At 41.8% G+C, this 20,391-nt stretch overlaps 1 protein-coding gene across 1 annotated transcript in view; it reads right to left on the bottom strand.

Moving 5' to 3' along the window:
- Positions 1 to 9,398: 9,398 nt before the first annotated feature.
- elavl2 (ELAV like neuron-specific RNA binding protein 2) overlaps positions 9,399 to 20,391 on the bottom strand; it is a 34,948-nt gene continuing 23,955 nt past the window's right edge. Inside the window, exons 5-7 of the mRNA XM_053619387.1 lie at positions 19,965 to 20,190; positions 19,309 to 19,347; positions 9,399 to 15,554 (exon numbers count right to left, since the gene is read on the bottom strand). Coding sequence (XP_053475362.1) covers positions 15,227 to 15,554; positions 19,309 to 19,347; positions 19,965 to 20,190 — 593 coding nt within the window. The 3' untranslated portion in view covers positions 9,399 to 15,226. The remainder of the gene's footprint in view (positions 15,555 to 19,308; positions 19,348 to 19,964; positions 20,191 to 20,391) is intronic.

Raw genomic sequence — 20,391 nt, 5'->3', positions numbered from 1 at the left:
TCAATGTTATTCGCATCACCTCTCAGTGGTTTTAATGTTATGGCTGATCAGTTCACACAGCCACAAACAGATTAAGTAGTGTGTGGAATCACTGATATAATGAGATTATAAACCCCCAAGTGGTTTATTCCTTACATATGAAGCATTTGGCTTACTAGAGGGAAAAATACCTCACTAAAAATGTATTTTGCCTCTTTTGATTCAGTAACACAACAAATCCTTACCTGGGTTAATAATTCACACTCTCACTTAAACTCTTAAAAAGGGAAACCATTGATCTTTTTCACAGACGAATTTGGAGAGGGTGTGGAGATTAACATGGGTTAAGTGGTGAGCCACTCAACCAAACACACACACAGATTTGCACATGAAGCGAGCCAGAGGAGAGGAAGTTCTCCCTCAGTAGTGTGTGGGCGGGTTTGTGTTGACTGCAATTTGCTGAAAAGGGCCAGAAGCTGGACACGCACACAAACACACTCGCACACACTCACTCTTAGTAGTGAATTCAGCACAGGTTATATACGGCTTTGTTCATTATATAAGGAATTACGTGCAGTAATAGGAAAATAATAATAATAATAATAATAATAATGACGGTGTGGCCTGATGAAATGTGGAGTTACTCACCCCCTCGAAGTTGACCGTTTTTCAATAGCAGCATGTCCCAAAGTGTTTTATTTCTCTTATACCACAGCAGCAATTACAATTTATAATTTAGTAACGAAAGACGTATCATACTTTTAAAATAAATCCATTTATAGTTACTGTTAATGTTGTGGAGCGTCCACAAGTAAAAAAAAAAAGTTCTTGTTCAGTACAGCTACTGTATAAACAATCATTCTGTTGCCATGATTTTTCTTTTGTGTCGTGACTTAATACAGCGAAAAAAATTAAATAAATAAAAAAAGAAAAACAACAAACAAACGGAACGCTCAAACTCTGTGGAAAACTTACAGACTATTACAAAGCGCCGACACTGGAGACTCCTTCTCCAAACGTTAAACATCACCTTACAGAAACCTTCATGTGTCGCGTCTGCTGGAAATGATAACGCACTAGAACGAGCACGTGAATATAAACCTAAACCACAACTACTGCTACTATTCTATTCGTGTCTCCTTTTAGTCCACAGATCAAAAGGTCATCCGATGTGTATTATTTCTCTCTCACACACACACACACACCCTGAGAGCATCGAACCTAAGAATTTCTCAGCACTTCCTGAAAGTACGAGTGAGCCACCAGGCTGGCCAGTTTAGCACAGGAAAATAAAGTGGACAAACAGAGCTAAATGAAGAAGACATGGCGAGCGAGTGCAGATTTGATTTTTCTTCACAAAGCCTCCCAGCTGTTTTTGGCCATTACTGTGTGTGTGTGTATGTTTGTTCTGAAGTGTCTTGAATGCTGCCTGTTATCCAGTGACTCTCATTGGATAATGACTTGTCATTGCATCAGGTTCTCTCTCTCTCTCTCCCACACACACACACACACACACAACAAAAACCATGTGTGTTTTTCCCCACTCTATGGCCAGAATCTCATTATCTCTCCTGCCGAGATGCTGAAGCACTCAACGAACACAGTTGGAGGGCTAAACAGTCTCTCACACACACACAATCACACACACACACCACATGGTCATGATTCTAGATGCTATGGAGAGGCCAGCTGCACTGTGTATTTGCACTACAAAAAAAACGTCTTCCCTGGCACAGAGTTTAAGGTTAGCATTAGACTTCAATAGTAATATATTTCACCCGTGAGCCGTTAAATAAAGAATAAAGGGAAAAGTCCGACATCATCTTTATGTATGTAATACCGCCTTCAAGTACCTCGCTAAATTTAGCTATTTATGCTATCTTAATCCATTTTATAGATGTAGATGTTCCCTGGACATCGTACTTCCAACTTAAAGGGACGTCGATGTGAAACTCATATTCATGATCATTCAGATTGCACATGAAGGCAGGATGACATCAGGTCTGAGTGATGCACATTTGTCCCGCCCGATCTTATACTTTTGTTGGTTGTCCATACACACACACGCAAAAACATGAAAAACATATGAGTCGTGAAAAAATAAGTACACCCCATGGAAACTGTTGGCTTTTTTGACACATTTGGACGAGCAAACATTTGATCGTCTTTGAAACGGTGAATGTTAATAAAGCCGACGTACTTGAACCAAACCACAAAGAAAATGAGCTTTTTCAATCATTTACTCGATAGAAAGATCAATAACGTCATATTCTGCTGTGGAAAAAGTAAGTACACCCTTGGCCTCAGGAGTTAGTATTGCCCACTTTAGCAGAAATACCTTCATGTAGGCGTTCTGCATAATCGTCCACCAGTCTCTGACATCGGCTTGCTGGAATTTTTGACCGCTCTTCCATGCGATATTCTTTCAGTTGCAAGATGTTTTGAGGGTTTTCTTGAATGTTCTGCACGTTTCACATCCCCCCCCAACATTTCAATGGGATCCAAATCCGGGCTTTGACTAGGCCGTTCCATAACCCTCCATCTCTTCTTTTTGGGCCGTTCCTTGGTGGATTTGCGAGTGTGCTTAGGATCATCATCATCCTGTTGAAAGGTCCATTTTCGGTTCAACCTTCGGACACACGGCCTCATGTCATCTTCAAGCACTCTTTGATACGATGCAGAATTCATAGCTGAATCAATGAATGTAAGCTGTCCAGTCCCTGAGGCAGAGAAACAACCCCAAACCAAAACATTTCCACCACCGTGCTTCACAGTTGGTATGAGGTGCTTCTCTTGAAAAACTGTCTTTGGTCTTCGCCAAACATGTCTGCTGTTACTCTGGCCAAACGACTCTATCTTCGATTCGTCTGTCCGGAGCACATTATTCCAAGAGGCCTGGTCTTTGTGTATATGCTCATTGGCAAACTGTAGTCCTGCAAAGGCTTTTTTCTGGCACACCTCCCGGGCAGGTTAAATTTGTGCGAGCTCTTTCTGATTGTAGAAGCATGCACTTCGACACCAACAGTTGCAAGACTTACTAGCACATCCTGTGTTGAAATTTTGGAATTCTTAGAGACTTCTTTTTGCGTCAGCCGGTCTGCTCTTGGCCTTAATTTGCTTGGACGGCCAGTCCTGGACGTCTGAAATCTGCGCCATTTGTAGATTGTTTTCCTTACAGGGGAATTATGTATTTCAAATAACTTGGAGATATTTTTAAAATCCCTCGCCAGACTCATAAGCATTCGCAACCTTATTTTTTTTCCTGAAGGCCTTACAGAACTCTTTAGATCTTTGCATAATGACACCACACACCTCGATAACAAAGGGACACCTGATAAGAGACCGGTTCCACCTGCACTCCCCTCAGCAGGTTCTAATCACCGGCACCCAATCTTCAACAGCTGATTGTAATTTTATGGATCTGAAGGTGTGATAAATGTAGGGGTGTTCATTTACCTTCTGAAAATGACTACAAAATGTCGATTTTATGTGCCATTTGACAGTGTATTACCTTTATTAATAGGCACTGTTTCAAAGAGGATCAAATGATTGCTTGTCCAAATTCCATGGGGTGTACTTATTTTTTCACAAGCGTATTTAACCCTTTCTAACCATGATGTACTTTGACCCCTTTCTTCCCCTCATTAGTTTTATCACAACCTCAACTTTTCAACTTCAGCGCAATGTCTGAATCGCGAATCGTGCCGTAGCTAATCACAACCGAGCCAATACTCAGTATAACCCGCACAACTGTGAGTTTGAGATTGCTTTTATACAAGTTTTAAGAAATTAATATCAATATTTTTGACATAACATGGCTAAATATTTTGTTTATTTTTGAACGAGGCATTACAGGGCATTAAAGCCAAACGTCAACAGAAAAAGAGTAAATGAAGGAGATGCTGGTCATTCACGTTGAGTTTTTGAATCCAGCCTCAGGGTTTTCAATACATTACGGTCTTTAATTCCGTCCATCAGCTCGCCTGCAGCGTGAGGATACTGCTAGAATACTGTTCAAAGAGGATTTAACAGGATTCAGTTGGCAAACAATTCAGTTTTTGTCCTTGAGTGTAAGCCTTGCCAGTGCCGGCTTCAGGATTTTAAAATCTGTCCATGTGTGTAAATACGGTCAATGCCAAACTCTACACACACACAAAACCTATACGTTTTCCTTTGCATGCTTTTTTTTTTTAACCCAACATTAATAGCCTGAAGTAATCGTGAGTGTATGAGTATAAAATATAACTAGAATGAGAGAAAGTGCAATATGCAGTGTGTGTGTGTGTTTGGGGGGAGTGTTCATGAGGTTGCAATTACTGAGATAAGGAAGAGGTTATGGTTACCGAGGTTGGGATTACTGCGGATAAGGTTACCGAGGTTGGGATTACTGCAGATAAGGTTACCGAGGTCGGGATTACTGCGGTTAAGGTTACCGAGGTTGGGATTACTGCGGTTAAGGTTTCTGACATTAAGGTCACTGGAATATGGTTTAGTGATTAGTGGTTGCGGTCCTGGGATTACTGAGATAGCACTACAGAGGGTTACCAAGATTAGGTTTATTGAAAGTAGGCTCAGGGTTACCATGCTTAAAGGTCAAGGTTATTTAGGTTGGGTTTAGGTGCAGGAAAAGCATTTTTATTTTTTAGTTCCTGTAATATACAAGTCAGTGGAAATACTCCTCAAAAACAGGAAACCTGTGTGTGTGTGTGTGTGTGTGTGCGCGTGAGAGAGAGAGATTCAGACCAGTCTACCCACGAGGAGGAGGGGGCGGCTCCAGAAGAATGAGAGTTAAGTAATAATTGGTTATCAACCTGATAACAGTGGTAGCTTAATTTCACACATCACCATACTCAGTTACATAATTATCAACAGAAACCCTGCTGCGCGCAAGAAGCCTGGTGTTTCTCAGTCTCACCAATTCAGGCGATAATGTCCAGCCACTCATTATCACGGTGTAAACCCTGACAGGGTGATCAGGACCCAAACACAGAGCACACTTATTACACATCTACTTAGTGCAATTTCATTTCATTTCATGAAATCATTAACGTGACAGGATTTTGATTTGGAATGATATTATTCCTGGTTACAGTCAGAAACGATGGAGGAAGTGAGGAACCATCTAGAGGTTAAATCGACACTGGAACTCAGTGGAGAAGAATTGTGGGTAATTTCCACTCTAGTAGATAATTATCATTAAAACCTGTAACGTTGGACATGTTGAGGAGAGTAAATTACAATGCCAAAGGACAAAACTAAATCACATTTGTTTACTCATTGTTAAGCTCGAAAAATAAGTCTCAACAAATAGTGTAGTGGAGCTTGAAATTTGGGACATTAAAAAAATAATAATCTTTTTTTAGTTCCACTGCATGTTGTTGACGATTCTTCGGGACGGCTAATTTACGATTAAAAATGATTTGAATGGTTCCGTGGCTGAGGAAACGTATCCATTACACACGCACGCACTACAATGAACAAAAGGAAGCATCCGCAATCTACAAGCCTCCTTTCTCCTTGTCCACGACTCTCCTAAATGCAGTACAGCTGTGCTTTAAAGATGTTCCGATTGATTTCTGGGCCACGGATGGAAAGGTGTATGACCTAGAAGACAACGAGGCATCAACTGGATTAGGATGCACATCTCAATGCTTTTGTTTTTGTTTTTTTTTGGGAGTAGAACAAGCAGAATGAATCCCAAAGATGAAGTATATAGTGACTTCACTTCACTAAAATCATGAACCAAGAATATCTATTTCCTCCTTCTTTCCTTTTGCACAAGTCTGGCTTTATTTCAGAGCTTTATTTCTGAGACTTAACACAACAGCACTGTATAGTCTACCTGGGAAACAATTATTTTTTTTTAGGAAGGACAAGAACAATTATCAAGTTTAGTAGATGCATAATTCCAGGTCAAGTCTGTAAACGGCATTCCTGCCCTTTTCCCTCACTAATGCGGTCGTCGATATGCAAATCAGCCCACCCTCTTAATCAGCACCAGAGTTAAACGATTTCAAACCGAGCCATACTTTAGCCATTAAGGATTTTGTGCTAATAAGGCAAAAATCACCACAAATGCGGGCAGCGTTCATAATTAGAGGTAAATTACACGGAAATCAGACCCTGCAGGTGAACAATCGAGCATTCAAGACCGCTAAAGATGAGTTTTGATTTTAGATATCCAATCGTGGATATGGTTTTAACTGGTGTACAAGTGTGTCTTTTATGAAATAATTCACGTCACCTCAGCGTGATGTGTTATTTAGGTCGACGCTCCAGAACTCGTGCTCACGACAACACAGGAGACATTTCACCAAAATGAAATAACCCTGCCTTGTTCTTTCAGTTCCTTCATACTCGATACTCAAGGTTCAGCTAGACGTTAAGCGTGTTAGGAAACCGGTATAAAACAGCGCTGTCGAATTCTCGGATCTGATCGGTCAGAAGGCGTCGATTCATTTCCTGCAACAGCAGCCCTGACAGCTGTTCCAGCTGCAAGACAAATCGCAGGTTTATATTAATGTGCTCGATGCAACACGTTATCATTTCTATAGTAACGGCCACGTATGTAACGGGATGTTGGGCGCTCCACATAATCTAAGAGTAATAAGCAGCGTGAACAGGGTTTTTTTTTGTGATCGTAGCGGCTAAAAATGCTCGATTTTGGCGCGCCTTTTTTCTCCAAAATTTGTCACGCAAGTTTGTTTTGTGCTTTTTTTTTTGTTTGTTTTTGCAGAAAACCACTTCAATTGGTCAGAATTTCAATTGCAAAGTTGTCTTCCCCAGCGATGTTTGTTGGTAAACGAGACGTTTTAGCTGTACTCGTGTCCAACGCACGTCAATTGAAGAGGGCTTTGGCCGAATACGCGTTCTGATGACGTCACGTGACGCGTCTTGCGCCCAAATCTGCAGAAAACCCGCAGTCAATTTGATGAACTGCAAGCTCCTACGAATAGTGCGGAGTCGTCTCGATTTTGCGTTAATCTCTGCAACCGCATAATCCTGGAGGGCCTGAATAGTAAACCGATTTTAAAAAAGATGCTAGTTAATAAAGACACGTATAATTGATCGTGATGAAGCTGCAAGGAGATGATTTTTTTTAATCATTCATGGAAGGAGTCTCCAGTGTCAGTCAGAGGTAAAGCTGTAACTAAGACTTCAAACTTGCTGTGTTTGTCTAACGAGAGTGAGAATGAGAGAGAATGAGAGCGAGAGAGAAGTGAGAGGAGAGAGAGCGAGAGAAGAGAGCGAGAGAGAAGAGTGTGTGTGAGAGAGAGAGAAGTGAGAGCGAGAGAAGAGAGAGAGAGAGAGAAGACGGAGTGTGAGAGAGTAGAGAGCGAGAGAAGAGAGAAAGAGAAGAGAGTGAGTGAGAGAAGAGAGAAAGAGAAGAGAGTGAGTGAGAGAGAGAAGAGAGAGATTGAGAGAGATAGAAAGTGAGAGTGCGCATGTGAGAGGCTGGAGAGGTAATGACTGTTTATAGCTACTATAACGTAAATGATAACAGGGACCAACTTGTTTCACGGAGAAATTTCGCACCGTTAAACGGATAAAAGCTATGAGAACGTTCTTTAATAAATAAGTAACTGTAAAATCGCAGTATAAAGAGAACACTTCGGGCTGTACTGTTACAGGAAAATAATCAACTTCTAGGTGGTAACAGTAACTCCGCTTACCTTCGTGCCGCATCCCACCACACCGCTGTCGATTTTCCCAGAACACCACACGCACAAGCATTTAATCCCTTACATAACGTAACGTAGGACAAGGAGTGCGATGCTACCACATTATCGCTTTCGCACCCCATCTGTACGCGAGTAAAATGCTGTATGTGGATGAGGAGCAGGTGCTATTGACGTACACCGCTGTAAACATCTGTCAGGGGAAATTCAGAGCACGATGAGTCACTCGGCGTGCAACAGCTCGACGCGCACGTCTCATCAGGTGGCTTTCAGTGACAATGGTGCGCGAGTAAGAGCGGGGGGGGGGGGGGGGGGCACTAGTGTGGGTTGTGGCTGGGAATGGGGTTTACTGAAATGTACATGTTTATACTTCAGTTCATTTTTAGGTAAACTGGGGGGGAAATTATGCAGTCTAGGATGTTTTATTTATTTTTTTTTCATTTCATGCACCAGTTGTTTGCAGGCCATCTATAATGAGTCTTAAATTTCTTTCGCAAAACAGCTGGCCACTATTAGAGAAATCCTCACATCTGGTACAGACTCGGAGAAAAAAGTGCCGTGACTTTTTTTTGCATGGGCGTTCCACAACCTTAAATATAATACAATGATAAATCAGGGCAAAATTATGAATTGTTCTTTAATAAACAAACCAACAAAAAAGGTAGAAACAGCTGTGGTGTGAGAGGAATAAAACACCTGAGGGACTTGCTGGTAGAGCTGGTATCGCTCTCTATGTGACTAGACTGGACACTGGCTGAGAAACGCGTTCTCCTTATTGCCACGAGACTGCGAGTTTGAATCCCGTGGCTGAGAGTCAAGAGAACCGATCTGGCCTTGCTCTTTGGGTGGGAGGGGTGTAGTCACGTTAGCTAGTGGGTGGGGATTGACGAGACCAAAGTGGGGAGGAAAATGGGGGGGGGGGGTTGACTCAGAGAAAACTTATCGGATATCAGACTTGGAAAAGAAATTTATTTCTGAAACTGGAAATACTGACATACAAAGAGACGACTGTTTATCTTTAGTTAGGATTATTTTTATACTTGATATTTTATAATATTTTTTAAAAAAGTGTATTTTGCATGGAAGTATCAGTGAAATGCTTCAGTTTAAATACAGGAAAGTTTAATAGCTTTTATATTTATAAAAAAAAAAAAAAAATAAAAAAAAAAGGGACCGGTATCGGTATCAGCTGACACTCAAGGTTTCAGCACGGGTATCGTGCAATCTCTAAACTCAACTACACGGGTTCTTTTTCCCTCAGGACACCGGCCTGGTCCACTGACGAGCTCAACAGATACCCAAAAGTCTCTTCTGGAAAACATTCGCCTCTTCTCTCTCCATTACCTTTTAGTATAAAACCATGGTTATGTACAGTTAGTATCCAATACTTGGCAAAGTGACTTATTTATATAAGTCTTATTAGAATAAACAGCGCTGTAGCAATACCACACTTCCACTGATCAGAGCGGTGTCGTGTCCGATAATCAAGAACAGTCGATATTAATAAAAGTCTCGACAACACTAAGATGGTTAAACGGTAGAGATCATCACGATAAACTCTCTCTCGCGGTGTGTTCTCCACTCGATAACGCTTTTGAGATATTTTTAGTAAGCCGACTCACACCAGAGGCACAACGCCGACGGACTCGAAAGCCACTCGGGTTAGCAGTTCAAGATCCCTGTCGTGTCAATCGGCAAAGCAAGCATTTAGAGAATAACACGCTTTAAATTTATTAACCACCAATCAGACGCAGACACACTGTGTAACTTCAACTCGGAGAAGAGAGAACAGCAAAGCCATGAAGTCTCAGCTTCATGTGCCGTGTGTGTGTGTGTGTTTTATTGCGAGACCATGAGTGATCTTGCCTGCAGTTTTTATGAAATTGGCTATAAAAGCAGAGCAGAAAGAAGAGAAACGTCTCCCTGCTGCAGCGTCACTTTATGACCTGCTGCTGTACAACAAATAGATATAAACAGCGAGAGAGAAATCAGCCACGGAGGCGGTTTAAATACCGAACACACAGCGTCTTATTTATAGCGCTAAGAATAAACTCATTTCTGAGTAAATTCATCCACCGTCTTATCTTCATCCTCCACTTTCTCTTGTAGTTAATCACACAAAAAAAATGCAGCTGGTTAACCATAAATAATATATAAAATATATACATTTTGAAAACCCATCCAAGTGCTGAGCCTAAAATAAATAAAAAGCAGGTTTTCACATAGTCACGGAAACTTAAAAAAAGGCAACTCATTAGCATGATGGCAGAAAACGTGCGCTCGGGAGATAAGCACGCACTCGGCTCACTTAAAGCCAGCACTCTTTAAATACGTTAAGACCACCACCACGACTGTTCATTTATTCACCATCAGAGCGTGAGAAGCTTCTTTTTCCTTCCCCATCACACATACGCAGTGACTCGCGCTCATATCAGCTGACTAACGCGCTTTCCCGAACACACTCGAAAGCACGGACGCTAGCTTCGAGTGGAGCACGATGAGGAAAATCAATACACCATTACCGCTCCTTTCTCCTTCACACAGCAGGAGCTACAGGCGCCACCTCGTCACACCGCAATTAACAACCGAAACTGGGACACAAGTAAGAGGGGGGGACAAAAAAAACCACTTTAAAGATTAATAGATTGCTACATTTTACATGTTTGTTCTAGACAATCTGTTCAGCAGTTTTAATGGAGTAATTCGTTTAGAACTGCAAACTAAACAAGGAACAGGCTTCCAGATGCACACTTGTACACACTTCCGTCAGGAACGCTTCGAGGGATTCTGTTTAAAAAGCAGGCTGTAGTAAAGCGAAATATAACCACAGAAATTCCTCAGTGTCTGGATTTAAAAACAACCAGAGCAAAAGCTTACTTCATATGATCGTTACAAAACTAAAATAAGTGCATGTCAGACGCCGCACATAATAACATTAATCGACATGAAAGGAAATCAAAATGTCTCCACAATTAGGAACACAAAATAGCTTGCTTAAAAACTTCTTTTTGAGAGAGAGCACGAGAGAAAGAAAAAAAAATACAGCTGCAAGCAGCAATACCAGGGTCAAGCCAATTAATCAGCACCACGAGCAGCAAAAGAAGCTTTGTGACATGTTTTTGGTCAGAATCCGATGAACAGTGTACGACGAGTTAGAAAAAGTATATTTTATATCATAAAGAAGCCATTTAAAAATAACAAAATAACTACTTAGAATTTTTGTCCAGTATGTGGCGCTGTTCTGGTTATCATGCAGGAAAGCATTCAAGAGGTTGTTTTTTTTGCCATCTCCTGACCTGTAGGGGGCAGCATGCCAATACACTGTAGGCAACCTCAGGGCCTGATGACAACGCCTGCCAAGTTTCGTCACAATCCCTCAAAGCCTTGCGGAGACACAGCCGCAAGTTCTATTTTGAGCGTTCCCCGTTGAATTCGTTAAAGCGCCATTCGAAAATGATTTGGTTTATCAGAATTCCGTGAATAAATTTTTGTCGGGAAGTGCCTCTAGATGACGCAGGTCAATTTTCATCCAAGTCGGACAAACGGTCTAGGAGGATTTCGGAAAAAGTAGGTTCTCAAAACATTTAAAAATGGCGGACAGGAAGTTCGCGTCATCATTACATAATTGGTATCGTTGTTCTTGAAGTGAACGACGGAATCGAAGACGACTAGTCTCATGACAGTAGGCAAAACGAGTCAATAGCTATTAGCATTTTTAGAAATCGCAATCATTTTTGACCACAAGGCGGCACTGGCCTGCAGCCGAGTCTCTTCAGATCACGGTGCCAAAGACACAGACCGAGTTTCCTAACAATACACCTAGACGTTTGTCAAATACAGCGGCCATTTTATGATTAAATTCAAAATGGCCAACATCAGAATTTTTCCCACCGTTGGACTCTGAATACCCCGCTGAATCCAGTGAGGCCAATTTGAAACTGTTCAGTACTTATAAGCAAAAATGTGCTTGTAGGTTTTTCAGAAAATTCTAAATGGTGGGAAATGATGTCAGAGTGTAATCCAATCGTCTTATGCCAAGGAAACGGAGGAAAAAAATTTTAATTTCTAGCCCTTATGGTTCAAAAAGTTATTAACATGAACATAGAGCGGTTCAGTTAGAGACTGCAAATTTAATGATCATTGGGCCATATACATTATTATATGTAAAATTATTTTCTTTGCATAGCCCAGCATGCCAGTAAGTTGGGGTCAGGGCACAGGGTCAGCCATGATACAACATCCCTGGAGAAGAGGGTTAAGGATCTTGCTCAAGGGCCCAACAGTTCCAGGGCTCAGTGGCAGCACCAGGGCTTGAACCCCCAACCTTCCGATCAATAACCCACAGCCTTAAACGCTAAGCCACCGCTGCCCAATCCAAAAAAAAAAAAAAAAAAAAAATCAATTCACTCTATTAACAGAGCAGGGTGTCCTGCATCTTTGTGCCAAATTTCTTAACATTCCCGCAAAAAGTTCCATGGGGGAGAAGAAGAAAAAGAAAGAAGGGCACGCGGTGGCTTAGTGGTTAGTACGTTCGCCTCACACCTCCAGGGTCGGGGGTTCGATTCCCACCGTGGCCCTGTGGGTGTGGAGTTTGCATGTACTCCCCGTGCTGCAGGGGTTTCCTCAGGGTACTCCGGTTTCCTCCCCGAGTCCAAAGACATGCATGGTAGTGTATGAATGGGTGCAAGAGCGCGTGTGTGATTGTGCCCTGCGATGGATTGGTACCCTGTCCAGGGTGTACCCCACCTTGTGCCCGATGCTCCCTGGGATAGGCTCCAGGTTCCCCGTGACCCTGAAGAAGGAGTAAGCGGTATAGAAGATGGATGGAAAAAGAAAGAAGACTAACAAAGACAATAGGATGACAAGTGGAATTGTAGGTGGTGCAGGTCAGTGCTGAGATTTAAAATAATCTTTTTAAACAAGATTCGATCAGACCCATCAACTTTTATGCATTTTAGAGGACAGGAAGGGAAGAAGACAGGACCCAAAAGGAAGACGACAGGAAAGGAAGGGGACCAAAAGGAAAGGATGAAGACAGGAAAGGGACTGAAAGGAAAGGAAGAAGAATGGAAAGAAGGGGACTGAAAAGGAAAGGGACCGAAAGGAAGATGGGAAAGGACAGGGACTGAAAGAAAAGGCAATCAGATGAATAGGACTGAAAGGGAAGCAAAGAAAGGAAAAGTAGTAAGCCAAAAAGAACAGAGAAAGAGTGTGGGGGAAAAAAAGGAAAAAAGGCAAAGAAAGGCAGACAGTAAAGAAGAAAGGAAATAAACTAAGGGAAAGGAAGTGCAATAAAACACAGTGAAGAGCAATTCTATCACAGCTCCCTTCAATTTATTTATTGATGTACCGAACATGAAAAAATACAAAGTATTCCAAACACAAGAGGAAAAAAAAAAAAAAGAAAGAAAGCAAAAGAACATGTACATCATCTAGTAATACTGTTTCTTTTAAATACTGAACAAAAAGATTATATACCCCAAAATTCAAAACTCAGCTGTGAATAAGGTTATACTGTACAACTTTAAATAAATAACGCACACTACAGAACTGAGACTACAGACAGGACACGGAGGCTTTTCACGCCACAGACGGATCCGAGCTCAAATTTAGCCGTGTTTAAAACACTAGCAGCTGAAGAGTCTCTGCCTTGCAGTGGTTTACGGGAAGAAGAAAAAAAAAGTTAAAAAACAGAAAACTAAACCCTACATGACATGAAAAGCTCTCCCTGTCCCCAAGCAGCACAAAGCCACAGTTCATCAATGAAAATATAACCAAACAAAAAACAAAACAATAATAAACAGCCAAAAAGAGAAAGAAGGAAAATAAATAATGCATAGCACACTGCCACACATCCGGGGAGCCTGAACTGCACTGATAAAGGCTCTTTCCTTCAGTTAGTGGAGAATAAAACACGCCATTGTGTTGCTACGGTCATGGAAAAGCCTAGTCAGGCTCCCCTCATGAAGATTAAGCAATATACACTTTTTATTTTATTTTTTTTTATTTTAAAATGGGTTATATTATGTATTGAGTGTAACATGAATACAAAAACTAAATCAAATAAGTATTTGTTCAAAACTGTGGCTCTTCAATTTTTAACCACAAATATATTTAATGCTTATAATATATAGATTAAAGAAAGAAAAAAAAAACCTGAAGGAAGGAAGAAAAAAAACCAAACAAATAATCAAAAAAAAAAAAAAACCTCAAATGCCTAGCATTTCGCAGAAGCAGGACTATCTACGGACAAAACCACCAACAAATCTGATACAGTAATAATGCATCAAACAAAGTCTCTCAACTAAACAACTCTCAGAGGCAAACCAAATTATTAGCTAACAAAAATTACCCTACGTACTTTAACAAAAAAAAACAAAAAAAAAAACAAAAACACTTGCTTGGGGAAAAAATAATAAACGATACACATTACTCAACGTAAAGTACTTATTTACAGTAAGGTATTAACTCAGGAGCTCTTCTCCCTTCAAACACTTCATTCTCAGTCGATTTTGTTCTGTTCGCAGGCGTCGTCGGCCCGCTCTCCTTCGTTCAGAGCAGCTAAAACCTCTGTCTGCGTTTAGAAAGACAAAAGTGTTTAACAAGATACTAAATACAGCACTGAGACCCCTCCCACCCTTTTTAAGAAGGAAACTGTTAAGGAAGAACCGATTCACCCAAATCGCTCACAACCTACAGATTCCCTCCATCATCCTGCATGCACACGTGTGTGTGTGTGTGTGAGAGTGTGTGTGTGTGTGTGTGTGTGTGTGTGTGTGTGTGTCTGTATCTGCGTGTAATAAAACCTTCACGTTTTGGCGACCTGCGTCTCAAAAATATCGAATCCAAACGCAAGCTGTGGAACACAAAGACCTCAAAAGACGATCTTTGTCTTCAATAAATCGTTCCAGAAATTTCTAACTCTGCAAACTGGTAAAGTCTGGTAAAGTGTGAAAATCTCACAGGGTGTCGTATGAAGATAGTTTTTCTCAAAGTCAAAATATTTTGCTCCATGTCCAGTAAAAAGTTTCTCCAAATTTTCTCTTTTTATAAAAATAGACACTTTTTTTTAAACCCACATCAAAGAGGTTTGTAGCTCTTTGGCAAGGTACCGCTTTAAGAATTTTTTTTGTCTTTGTCTTTTTTTTTTTGTTGTTTGCTTGTTTCCTCAATTTAACAGTAACATTTATGCAGCCAATGAACTCAGTATGAGAAACTAAACATGGAAAGGTTACCAAAGCTTTTTTTTTTTTTTCTCTCTCTCCAATATTAAACATTGAAAATGGCTCAAAATAAGAAAACTAAAGAGAGGAAAAATGTAAATAAAAAGATGGGCACAGTCACCACCCAACGCATGCTATTAATCACTTTTTTTTTTTTTTTAAAGACCAGCAGAGAATTGTACGAAAAGAAAGGAAAAAAAAAGAGAAGGAAAAAAAAAAAAAACAAAAAACCCCACAAACAGTTTTCCTTTATAACACTGATTTGCAAACGTGTCTGAGAAAGTTTAAACAGGTCTCACACCCCGCTCCCAAACTCATTGTAGAATCAGTGAGAAACGCTGGCCATTAAGCCTTGTGCGTTTTGTTAGTTTTGAACGAGACCTGCAGCACGCGGTCTCCAAGGCGATAGCCGTTCAGGCTGGCGATGGCCATGGCCGCCTCGTCGTAGTTGGTCATGGTGACGAAGCCGAAGCCTTTGCACTTGTTCGTGTTGAAGTCGCGGATCACCTTGACGTTCGTCACGGCGCCGAACGGCCCGAACATCTGCCAGAGGATGCTCTCGTCTGCGTCGGGAGCCAGGTTGTAGACGAAGATGCACCAGCCCGTACCGGCGTGACCGGGGATGTTAATGCCCAGACTGGTGACACCGTCGATGGCCATGGGAGAAAACCTACTGCGGAAGAAATTACAGCGTGACTATGTACACACGCGTTCACAATAAACAGCTGATAAACAAAAAGATTCACATCTCCGTTTCTTCTGACTGCCGAAGCCACGGTCTACAAAGAGCTTACAAAGCATGCATAGTATCTCAGTCAAAAGAAATCAAATCAGCAGAGGGGTCTCAAAGAATTCTCAACATTACATGCACCATGGAACACCATCACACGTCAAGACGTGGAGAAAATGGAGCACCAGAGTCATCTCCTAGAGCAAGATGTCCCTCCAAAATTTTACAAAAACTTACCAGGGAGGCTTCCAAGAGACCTACAGTATCATTAAAGTAGCTGCAGGAATACCTGACAAGCACCGATTACTCTCTGCCTGCGACAATCTCTCATTCTTCACATGACTGGGCTATGGGGTAGGGTGGCTAGACAAGCACTTTTTCACCATAAATAAATAAATAAAATAATCTCACCTAACTCATCCCAAATGGCAAAATGTGTTCTAGTCTGAAGAAACTCATTCCAAAATGTACAAGGTAATTAAAAAATTATTTTAAAAAGCCGTCCCATAGTGAAGCATGGTACTGGCAGTATCATGCCTCAGGGCTGATTTTCTTCAGCCACAACTCGAGCTTTTGTCAAGGTGGAGAGAATCATGAATAGCTACATATAATCAATTTTACTCCAAAACCTTCAGGTGTCTGCTAGAAAGCTGAAGATGAAAAGGAATTTCCCTTTTCAGCATGACAATGATCCAAAAACATGCATCCCAATCAAAAGAACGGCTTAACCAAAAGATCAGTGCTTTTAAAAAGTCCAGCCAGATCCCAGACCTGAATCCAACTAAAAATCTGTGGGGTGACCTGTGCACAGGAAATGCCTGCACAATCTGATGAATCTGGAATGTTTTGGGAAGAAAAACTGGGGAAAATATCGCCAGGTCACTACATGACACACTGATAGACTCCTAACCAAAAAGACTGAGTGGTGCAACAATCAAAAGGTGCTTCAACAACGTATCAGTTGAGGGGTGTGCACACTTATACAACCAGGTTATTCCAAGTGCTTTATCCCCCGCCCCGCCAAAAAATAATAAATAATGTTTTTCACACAATTTTGTACGGTCATTTCACGCCGAGTGGAAAAAGCTCTGCTACGATTTATCTTGGTTGAATTTTTTTTTCCTTCACAAACCTTCCATTTTAACAGGGGTGTGTAGACTTGATTTCCATTGTACACACACAAATAATTACACATGTAAGCACGTTACTACGTACGCACGTATATACCCAAGAACATTATTAAATATGCACACTAACAAGCATACATACACAAGTGCACACATGTTGCCCAGTATGCAAACAAATGCAAATAAAGTAAGCAAATTATGCAAGTATTTACCAAAAAAAAAACAAACAAAACATGACTCATTTCATGGGAGGGGCAACGAGTGGTTGGGGACACATGGGGGTTGTGCTTGGTTCTCGCATCTCAAAAGCACATACCATAAGACAGCGCTGTTATTGTGACGCTCTACTTGGTATGTAGTGCACCGGGGGTGAAAACCCAGTGTGTGCGCAGGTTAGGGGAGGAGCCTGTCTAACTTCATTATGAAAACGACACATTCCTCCCCCCATCCTCATTTCTCCTCATCACTGGTGTACCGAGTGAGGTTGCTGACGTACATCGTAACTTTCAGCTCGATTCATGCCATGAAGCTGCTTCTACAGCTTTTCAGCCGGGAGCGTATTTAAGAGAAGAGCGACGCCAGGATTTTTTTATGAATAGCAAAGAAATGAAAAATTGAGGATTTGGTGAGGAGAAAAGAAAGTGAGGAGAATATACTTATATTTAGTCTGACAGAAATCTACAAAAATGCTTTTTTTTTTCTCTCCCCATTTGCTCTGTGGAGTTTTTGCCAAAGGGGAGAGAAAAAAAAAAAAAAGTCTATAAATAACTAGCGAAGGAGTGTGTAGCACTGTGCGTGTGTGTAGTTGCAGTCTAGAACAGCAGGGCATGAATTATTTCAGCAGGTTTCAGATTAGATCACACACTCGGCTGAGCTTCTTTCAGCAGCCACATCCTGACAGGTGTGTCCCTAACACACCACACACACACACTCACTTTAGGAACAGTATGAGCTACATTTTGCTCCAGTAAAACCGCACCGTGAATTCCGACGCTGGACGTCTTTTAAAGGAACGAGATGCTTCTGTATTTAATTTTAATTCACGGTGCAGAAATGTAATTTTTTTTCCCCCCCCTTCATCTTTTTCACCCAAATATCAAAATGCAAGTCACTACAAAATCCATTTCACAGAAGACCCTTTCCACTGGACAGTGAGGTACAGTAACACACCCATGATCCCACACTTATGCATTTCCATTGCCAAGTGACTAGTACTGTAACCAATAACCCTTGTACCCAGAGCATGCCAAACAAACATATGGGTAGAGCTGAAAATAGTACCGACCGGGGAAAGGTCGGAACAATAAATAAATAAGTAAATAAATAATAAAAAAGAAGGGCTTTCCTGGTGTACAGAAGAACACACCTTCAGTAGTGCAACATTCTGCCGAATAAGGAGTCCCTCCCTCCCCCCCATCTCATTGTAAGCTTTATGGGGCATCACAAATTCATCATAAAACGTTATTTATTTGCCCACAGTAATGTTTTCGTATCGCTGATATTTTTTCGTGCCATTTTTACATTTCTAACCCGTGACCCAAATTAAATCTTCCAGTTAGCCTGCATCCCAAAATGGCTTCCTGTTCGGTCACTACAGCAGACACTGTACACTACAGAGCCAACCGTATGGGATCTGTGATTCAGCCACGGAAAAGACCCAAGTTCATTCACTCACTCAGCTCCAGGAAGCGAGTCATCCCAGTCAGGGTGTCTGGATCTGGAGCCTATACTGGGAACACTGGGCACACGTTGGGAGAACTCGCACCAGATGGGACGGAGCACCATTCAGACACACACTCACCCACCCGGCAGATTATTTGTTTTTCCCCCGATTAATATCCACAATAATTTAATAAAATCTCACTTCCACTGTACATTACGGTTTGTTAATCTCTGCCTTGACATATTTTACTCGTTTACTTTGATCGCATTGTTTTTATTTAACATTACAGATCTTACTCGCGCTACGCTGTTCATCACCTCATCTACACCGCGAGTGAGGAGCAACACGGCCTCGTTACCAACAGACCCATCCGGTTATGATAAACGACAGAAGTTACACCGCATGGTGAAGAAACGGCATATAGTCACAAACCTGATTTAAACGGAACCTCTTAAGCAACTCGCACCAGTTTCCCCGACCCCTTGCACAGTTGAGCATTTGGGATACAAGTTTGTACTCGTGCATTACTTTCGTGCTTCCACGCTACACAAGCTCTGCTTTGTAAAGTTTAAAGTATTGGCAACGCTGCCTTCCTTTACGTGGATTCAATGCTAAAGCAGGTCAACTTGATGCATCTTGTGGGAGACACTTGGCAGCACACGGATTAATATTTATGTACGGGGGCAGGGGGCAAACCCATATTGCTTTTTGCTCCGAGTAGAACTTGACAAGCTGTCCATGTTACCGGATTTAGATTTGTTACCGTACTGTACCATCCAATGAAACAATATTAATAACTGTAGTCTTTGTGGCAACCCTTATATCCCAGTGGGGGATTCAATTACTGTCTTTGAGCAAGGAACTCTCCACACACACACACACACACACAGCTCATGTGCACATTTACCTCTTCACTCCGTAAGCCATGTTCAGCAGGTTGTCCAGCCTGAAAAGAAACAAAGACCATTAGCACAGAATACTTTTGTGAGTAACAAACCATCACCACAATACCAATATACATAGACAAAGTATGTCTGAACGTTTTCAACACCACCAACATTTAATTCATTCTAGGTCTAAAAAGTCAAGCCTCTGCATGTGCACTTCACATGTTCGATCTTCCCATCAGCCAATCATAGAACCAGCAAAGCATCCAATTAAACCGGAAGCATCTGCTCTAGCGCCGACCCTAGACACGTACTGAAATTCTCCGACGTGCCCAAAACTAAAACGTGCACCGTTTCCAATCGAAGAGCGACACATCCCGTGTTACCCGCATGCATCGTGACTTGATAATTAAACGTAATTATATGCGGCGACGTGCAGTCTGGCACATTATTATACGCGGTACATTAATTATACGTGACCTGCTCCATCGTTCTGATCGGCACTTTAAAAGTACTAAGAGAACGAAGGGGAAAAGGAGCTCGACACGGCTTCCGCTCTAAAGCGGGGAGAACGTTTGTATCCTCTTCATAATTATATCGAAATTGTAAGCAAAGCCGAGACTAAACGGATCGAACAGCCCGCCCCCTCCCCCAAAGACTGTTTCTGGCGTGTTACCGGAATCTCTGAGCCTGCTGGGCGAGTGGTCCTGGGTATCTCCTGTTCGGAGACTGGTAGAGCTGAGAGAGCAGAGCCTGGCTGGTTTTCTGACTCGGGTTGTTGGCGAACTTCACAGTAATGGGCTCGGTGGCTCCGGGAGGCTTCTGCCCGTTCAGCCCCTTGATGGCCTCCTCGGCCTCGACGCGTCGATCGAAGCGGATAAAACCCACACCTCGAGACACGCCTGCGCACAGGAGAGAACGCATCACAGGTTCGGGATCAGGAAGAAAAATCACTGACGTACATCACGGCCTCGTAGGTTTGTTAAGAAACCGGATGCTCTAGCCAAGCTCTGCTTCTGATTGGTTGACGGATGGTTATGTTAGCATATCCTCGATATATTGTACATTTATTTCTCCTCCTTCATCTCCTTCCACCATCACCA

This window comes from Ictalurus furcatus, chromosome 29 (genome assembly GCF_023375685.1).
Source record: "Ictalurus furcatus strain D&B chromosome 29, Billie_1.0, whole genome shotgun sequence".
Taxonomy (NCBI): Eukaryota; Metazoa; Chordata; class Actinopteri; order Siluriformes; family Ictaluridae; genus Ictalurus; species Ictalurus furcatus.
Note: the sequence above shows the minus strand (reverse complement) of the source record. Positions and strands in the feature narration are given on the sequence as shown.